The sequence below is a fragment of the Octopus bimaculoides genome, chromosome 1 (assembly GCF_001194135.2).
Source record: "Octopus bimaculoides isolate UCB-OBI-ISO-001 chromosome 1, ASM119413v2, whole genome shotgun sequence".
NCBI lineage: Eukaryota > Metazoa > Mollusca > Cephalopoda > Octopoda > Octopodidae > Octopus > Octopus bimaculoides.
In genome coordinates this window covers 436,598-444,798 of record NC_068981.1, presented here as the reverse complement: position 1 = coordinate 444,798, position 8,201 = coordinate 436,598, and the positions used below count along the sequence as shown (strand labels likewise).

Below are 8,201 nucleotides of genomic sequence, written 5' to 3'. Positions count from 1 at the left end.
TGGTGGTGTGTTTACGTCCCCATAACTTAGCAGTTCGGCAAAAGAGACCGATAGAATAAGTACTAGGCTTCCAAAGAATAAGTCCTGGGGTTGATTTGCTTGACTAAAGGCGGTGCTCCAGCATGGCCGCAGTCAAATGACTGAAACAGGTAAAAGTAAGTCTATAAGTGTGGCTAATCATCACTTTAGTCATTTTATACCACCTTCTTGTGGTACATAGCAACTATTTTGCTACCTTTATTATGCTATATAACAGTGGCACTCCTTCGGCCTTGATCTACTCTCGAATTCGGAACGGGCGAAACGGGCCGCTCCTCTCTCGATCGGAGGTGGCCGTACGATCAACAGAACAGCCTGCTCATGAAATTAACATGCAAGTGGCTGAGCACTCCACAGACACGTGTACCCTTAATGTAGTTCTCAGGGAGACTCAGCATGACACAGAGTGGGACAAGGCTGGCCCTTTGAAAAACAGGTACAACAGAAACAAGAAGAAAGAAAGAAAGTTGTGGTGAAAGAATACAGCAGGGTTCACCACCACCCCCTGCTGGAGCCTCGTGGAGCTTTAGGTGTTTTCAATCAATAAACACTTACAACACCCGGCCTAGGAATTGAAACTGAGTTCGCTGCCCTAACCACAGGGCCATTGCGCCTCCAAGTAGTATATACCTGTTATCTTACCTATTATATGATAATGTTCTTTCCAATTAATATTTATTTATTTATGTGTTTCAGCCAAGTGGCTGCGGTCATGCTGGTGCACCACCAGTAGTTAATTTATTTTAGTTTGTTATTTTTGACATTTTGGAAAGTTTCATTTTAAAGTGTAAAGCCTTCGAGAAATTTTTTTAACACCTATTAATTTTATATATTGAATTTATAAAATCATATTGATGTTTGAATTATAGGAAAATAAGCTGAACATGAAAGTAACTTGGTGCATATTTTGTATTGATTATCAACTGTGCTTTAAGATATAAAAACAATCACGAGATTTTAATTTGAACATTTTGGTAACATTATTATCAAAAAAATAATGAAGTAGCCATGAGCCAGTGAGAGAAAAATCTATGATTGGGTCATTTGTCCTGTTAAACATAACAGCTGAATCTTTCTGAAATCACACCTCATTGTTTTCAACAAAGAAGGACACAGATATTCTATCACCGTTAAAAAGACGAAATGGTCACAGCTAGGATGTTTTTGGTCAAAGCTTTTGAAACATCTGTTCATTCAATGTTGACCATAGGCTTTACAACAATACAAAGGTAGCTACATTGTTCTTATTTAATTAATACTTCAAAGAAACAGATCAAAAGAATAATATAATGTGAAAATAACCCTACAAAGGTGTCTGTCATGATATACTGACCTCTTCTTCTGTCTCAAAGCTGTCCAAGAGTTGTACAATGTTTTCATGTTGCAAGCCCCTCATTATCTCTATTTCTTGGGAAAGCACTCGTAGCTCCCGCTCGGATTTGCCAAGTTTTGTAATAAACTTCAGTGCCACAACCTAACAAATTGAACATTTGGAGAATAAAATACCTGATTAATAAACAAAAGTTCTAGAGCCAAAGTCAATAGAATTTACATTTACTCTTAAACAATATCAAGAAAGGTGTATATATGCATATATTTGAATACTCATATTCTCTATATTTATGATATATCTCTTTTACTTGTTTCAGTCATTTGATTGTGGCCATGCTGGAGCACTGCCTTTAGTCGAGCAAATTGACTCCAGGACTTATTCTTTGTAAGCCTAGTACTATTCTATTGGTCGCTTTTGCCGAACCGCTAAGTTACGGAGATGTAAACACACCAGCAACGGTTGTCAAGCGATGTTGGGGGGACAAACACAGACACACAAACATACACACACATATATATATACATATATACGACGGGCTTCTTTCAGTTTCCGTCCACCAAATCCACTCACAAAACTTTGGTCGGCCCGAGGCTATAGTAGAAGACACTTGCCCAAGGTGCCATGCAGTGGGACTGAACCCAGAACCATGTGGTTCATAAGCAAGCTACTTACCACACAGCCACTCCTCCGCCTATACATATGTCATTGACAGTTTCCCCACCCCCGCCCTTTGTCTGCATGCATTATATCCACCCCTACATACTTCTGACCACCATCTCTGTCATTATATACCTCTCTGTCACAGCCCCCACCCCACATATCCTCTCCCTACTTCTCATCTATCTACAGTTGTATTATATGGCTGCTCCCCACCCTTTCTGTGCTGCTACTTACCACTTCCTCTTTCCCAAGACCCTCCTATTTCTTTCACCTTCCCCATCAAACTATTTACCATCAACCACATCACTCTTCCTCACCATTCACTACCCTTACCTCTATCCTCATCTTTGTCACTCCCTTCTCATCCTCTTAAGAACCTACCCACCCATCCACCATTACCAAACCTCTATTTTCTCATATACTTACCTCCTTATTCTATCTTGACACCCAGTGTCTGTATCACTTTTTCCAGTCGTTTTCACCCACTTTTATATGCAGGATGGCTGAGTATCTCCTCTACAGCAAGACATCATTCCTGATCCTCTGCCATACATTAGTTGCAGCACCAGGCACAACAAGTCACCTCCTTTCTTGCTACACTCACAAAACTGAAACTGACTCCCGTGCCGGTGGCACGTAAAAAGCACCCACTACACTCTTTTGGAATGGATGGCATTGAGAAGGGCATCCAGCTGTAGAAACCTTGCCAGATCAGATTGGAGCCTGGTGCAGCCTCCTGGCTTGCCAGTCCCCAGTCAAACTGTCCAACCAATGCCAGCATGAAAACACATTAAATGATGATGATGATAATGATGAAGCATGGCTGTATGTAAGAAATCTGCTTCCTGACCACCTGGTTTTGGGTTCAGTCCCACTGCATGACACCTTGGGCAAATGTCTTCTACTATAGCATTGAGCCGATTAAAACCTTGTGAGTGGATTTGGTAGACAGAAACTGAAAGAAGCTTATTTGTGTGTGTCCCACCACTGCCTGACAACAGGTGTTGGTGTGTTTACGTCCCGTAAGTTAGTGGTTTGGCAAAAGAGACCGATAGAATAAACACCAAGCTTAATAAGTACTGGGGTTGATTTGTTCAACTAAAATTCTTCAAGGCAGTGCCCCAGTATGGCCACAGTCTAATGACAAACAAGTAAAATATATATATATATATATATATATATAGATATATATAGATAGATAGATAGATAGATAACATTATTGTCCATCTGTATATATACCACATATATATACACACAGATGGCTATGTGGTTAAGAAGCTTGGTTTGCAACCATGTGGTCTCAGGTTCAGTCCCACTGTGTAAGTGCCTTGAGCATGTGTCTTCTATAGCAGCCCCAGTAAGTGTTTCTACTATAGCAGCCCCAGGTAAGTGTTTCTACTATAGCTCTGACCAGTGTCTTATGAGTAAATGCCAGATGAAAATGGTGGGAGCACATTTTAATCACACACACACACGAGAAGTTAGAATGACAAAAGATTAAACAATTATGTTGTGAACTTCATTAGCTTAAGCTCCAATGAAGCTATAGGGCGATACTCAAGCACTCAACTACGAGTGAATAGCAGAAACGGCTGTTAGCTAATGAAGCTCAAAACATACTAGTTTATTCCTGAGTCCTTTTAATTTCTTATCACTCTTCTGTCTTTGACTGATGCTTCATTCTGAAGGGAACGGATACTGAATTCCAGCACCAGGGTATTACTATTGCCATGCCTTACTGAAATAATATATATACATGTGTGTGTGTGTGTGTGCGTGTGTGTGTGTGTGCATATTACCTGTAACTCACACTCACATATACATTGCCTTGTATGCGCACACACAGATAAATCACAGTGATAGTTCTGTTGAAAGCTTTCTAACATCAAAGAAGCCGCATGTCACAATCAATAAATCCCATTAGTAGGTCTCTGCAAAACTCTGCTTTTATATAGTTTCAAATAACTGTGCTAGAACCTATCATTATGATTAATAAAGATGGCTCATGGAATTGCTCCAGCTTTGCCACAACCAAATGACTGAAACCAGTAAGAAAATATATTTAAAAAATAAAAAAATTCTGAATTCAATCTTTGGTTGTATAACAGAACATTTAATATTAATTACAGGTACAAGGCGGAGAGCTGGCAGAAACGTTAGCAAGCCAGGCGAAATGCTTAGCAGAATTTTGTCTGTCTTTAGGTTCTGAGTTCAAATTCCACTGAGGTCGACTTTGCCTTTCGTCCTTTTGGGGTCAATAAATTAAGTACCAGTTGTGTACTGGGGTCAATCTAATCGACTGGCTCCCTCCCCCAAAATTTCAGGCCTTCGCCTACAGTAGAAAAGAATACTAATTCCAGGTACGGTTGTGTGGAAAGAAGTTTGCTTCCCAGCCACATAGTTCCAGGTTTAGCCCTTCTGTGTGGCACCTTGAGCAAGTGTCATCTACTATAGCATGGGGTTCTCAACCATTTTTTATCTATGGATCTCTTTGCCCCCATAACCATTCAATGTTTAAAAACTAGTTTTATAGAAATGTCATTCAAAATTCCTCAAACATTAACTTGTGTAGGTTGAACTACAAGGGTTGGACAAAATAATGGAAACACCAGCAAATTTTAAACAAATTTATTTTAATATGGGATAGGACCACCTTTGGCAGTAATTACAGCTTGAATTCTACAAGGTATGGACTTGTACCAAGTTTGAATTGTTTCCAAAGGAATTTTTGCCCATTCTTCAGCTAAAACAGTCTCCAGTTCTTGTAGTGATGATGGTGGAGGAAATCGGCTCCTTACTTGTTTTTCTAAAACGCACCATAAATGTTCAATAATATTTAGATCTGGGGACTGTGGTAGCCAGATAAGATGTTCAACTTCACTAGAATGTTCCTTGTGCCATTCAGTAACAACTTTAGCTGTGTGAATTGGTGCATTATCATCCTGAAAGATTGTGTTTATCTCTGGAAACAGTTCCACAACTATAGGATGAATTTGATCAGATACAATGCTTAAATAGTCTTGACTTATAAATTCTGCCATGAAGGGAAACCAATTGTGCCGGCAGATGTCCAAAATATAGCCCCCCACCATGTTTAACAGTTGGAAGAAGGCAGTCTGGGTCAAATGCTTCTTTTGGCTGTCTCCACACACATACTTGGCTGGTGGTCGGAAATAAGGTAAAGGATGACTCGTCTGAGAAAATAACATTCTTCCACTGCTCTAGGGACCAATTCTGTAGGTTTTTACTCCACTCTAAATGCTTTGCAATGTTTGTTTTTGAAAGTAGTGGTTTTCTGATTGCAGTCTTCCCGTGAAATCCGACTTTGTGCAGCTCTCGGTGAACAGGTTTTGTAGAAACTGGGTTCTCGAGGTCATTAAGCTCTGCAGTAATTTTGGGAGCTGTACTTTTGTGATCTTATATTTGATTGGAAACATAGAAACTGTGTGGACTGGTGGTCTTGAAGCCAGGGTGGAAGGATTTGACTGAGGACTGGTGAACCAGATGGCTGCACCAGGCTCCAATCTGATCTGAGAGAGTTTCTACAGCTGGATGCCATTCCTAATGCCAACCACTCTGAGAGTGTAGTGGGTGCTTTTACGCGCGACTGGCACGAGGGCCAGTCAGGCGGTACTGGCAATGGCCATGCTCAAATGGTGTTTTTTACGTGTCACCTGCACAGGAGGCAGTCCGGCGGCACTGGCAATGACCTAGCTCGAATGTTTTTTTACGTGCAACCGGCACAAGTGCCAGTAAGGCAACACTGGTATAAATTGGTTATATTTCTACAAACAAAATATTTTAATTATACAATTCCTAATAATGATTAATCATAAAATAGGATTTTTTTGAAGATGTGGGGTCTAGTAGAGTAAAACAGGAACCAAAAGGGCCCATAGAATCAATGTGCTAAAGGGTTAAAACAGAGCCCCAACATGACCACAGTCCAATGAATGAAACAAATTAAAAATAAAGGGCAAAACATACTTACATTGGCAGTAAATTTACGCTGTCCACGGTAGACTTTGCCATATGACCCTTCACCAATTAATCCCAAAATATGATAGTTGTCCATAGATGTTATTACAGCTGAAAATTTAAACCAAATTTTGAAAGAGAATAAATACAACACTGAACATCGTTTTCTGTTTTGTTAAGAACATTACATGTTCAAATGTGTATCTCTGTTTATTGACCAAGGAGTCTATGTATCTAATCTTTACAAGTTATCCCTAATCCCAATGGATACATTGAGATCAGTTGGTGAATTTTTAATTTCATGTATTTTCACCATAAAAGAAGCTCTACTGTAAAGCTGCTGTGTTTGAAATGACTGATCATTAATACAAGTCTGTAATCCAAATGACTGATCATTAATACAAGTTTGTAATCCAAATGACTGATCATTAATACAAGTCTGTAATCCAAATGACTGATCATTAATACAAGTTTGTAATCCAAATTCCTTTCACATGTGCTATGCCACACACATCAGCAAATAAACTTCACTCTATTTGCATATAAGTCATAGACTAGAGCAATGCTCTGCAACTGGTGTGCCACGACACACTGGTGTGCCACGACACACTGGTGTGCCATGACACACTGGTGTGCCATGACACACAGGTGTGCCACAGAGTAACCCGAATATAATTTTTTACCCTGTATTTTTTGTTATATCTATAGTTCAGGTGTGCCACCAAATTTTGAAAAGAATATAAGTGTACTGCAAGTGAAAAAAGGATTCAGAGCAATGGACTAGAGCAGTGGTTTCCAACCTGTGGTCCACGGACCCTTCATGGTCCACGGACCCTTCATAGTCCATGGACCCTTCATGGTCCACAAAGGTAGTACTGGGGGTCCATGAACTAAATTCAAAATTTCATATACATATATCCTCATCCTTTAACGTCCATTGTCCATGCTGGTATGGGTTGGACAGGTTGACTGGGCTGGCACGCTGGAAGGCTGTGCTAGGCTCCAGTCTGATTTGGCAAAGTTTCTATGGCTGGATGCCCTTCCTAACGCCAACCACTGCAAGAGTGTAATGTGTGCCTTTATGTGCCATTTGCATGACACTGGTATCTGCCATGACAGGGATTTTGCTCAGCTTGATGGGTCTTCTTCTCAAGCACAACATAATGCCAAAGGTCTTGGTCATTGCTTCCGTGAGGCCCAACACTTGAAAGGAACTCAGCCATTTTGACTCCATGAGGCCCAATGCTTGAAAAGTACTCAGCCACTTTGCCTTTGTGAGGCCCAATGTTCAAAGGTTGATTTATTTTTACGTGCCACCAGTACAGGTGCACTGGGCTTGATGGGTCCTCTTAAGCAGAGCACATCGCCAAAGGTCTCAGTCACTAGTCATTGCATCTGTGAAGCCCAAAGTTCAAAGATCATGCTTCACCACCTCATTTCATTTCTTCCTGGGTCTACCTCTACCACAGGTTCCCTCCACAGTTAGATTGGCACTTCTTTACACAGCTGACCTCGTCCATATGCATCACATGACCATACCAGTGCAGTCGTCTCTCTTGCACGCTCCATCTGATGTCTCTTATGACTTAACTTTTCTCTCAAGATGCTAACACTCTGTTGAACATGCACACTGACATTGCACATCCAGCGAAGCATACTGGCTTCATTTCTCTCAAGCCTACACATGTCCTTGGCTGTTGTAGTCCATGTTTCACTGCCATGCAGCATAGCTGTTCGCACACAGGCTTCAAACAATCTGCCTTGCACTCTGAGAGAGAGAGAGGCCTTTTGTTGCCTGCAGGGGTAGGAGCTCTCTGAACTTTGCCCACCCTAATCTCATTCTCACAGCTACACTCTCAGAACAACTACCTCCACTACTAACCTGGTCACCTAGATACCAGAAGCTATGTACAACCTCTAGCTTACCCTCCTGGAAGTTGGAGTCTATTTTCCACACATGTTCAGCATTTATTATGCCTGTGCACCTTCCACATACAAAAGTTAGTTTCTCTGTTAACCATCCTTTGATGTTGCTGCACTTATTGTGTGTCCAAAGCTTACACTGATTGCATTTTATGGAGCTTGCACATACACCTTTTCTACAGATTTAGCAGGGTCATCTACCTGAGGGGATTTGTGATTTGTCTGCCTTCCTACTTACTATGACTTTAGTTCTATATATATATATATA

At 40.7% G+C, this 8,201-nt stretch overlaps 1 protein-coding gene across 1 annotated transcript in view; it reads right to left on the bottom strand.

Annotated features, from left to right (window-relative positions):
• Positions 1-8,201, bottom strand: part of LOC106881984 (serine/threonine-protein kinase 36) — a 168,015-nt gene that overhangs the window by 154,798 nt on the left and 5,016 nt on the right. The window contains exons 3-4 of the mRNA XM_052974262.1: positions 6,024-6,121; positions 1,373-1,513 (exon numbers count right to left, since the gene is read on the bottom strand). Of these exons, the coding sequence (XP_052830222.1) occupies positions 1,373-1,513; positions 6,024-6,107 (225 nt within the window). The 5' untranslated portion in view covers positions 6,108-6,121. The remainder of the gene's footprint in view (positions 1-1,372; positions 1,514-6,023; positions 6,122-8,201) is intronic.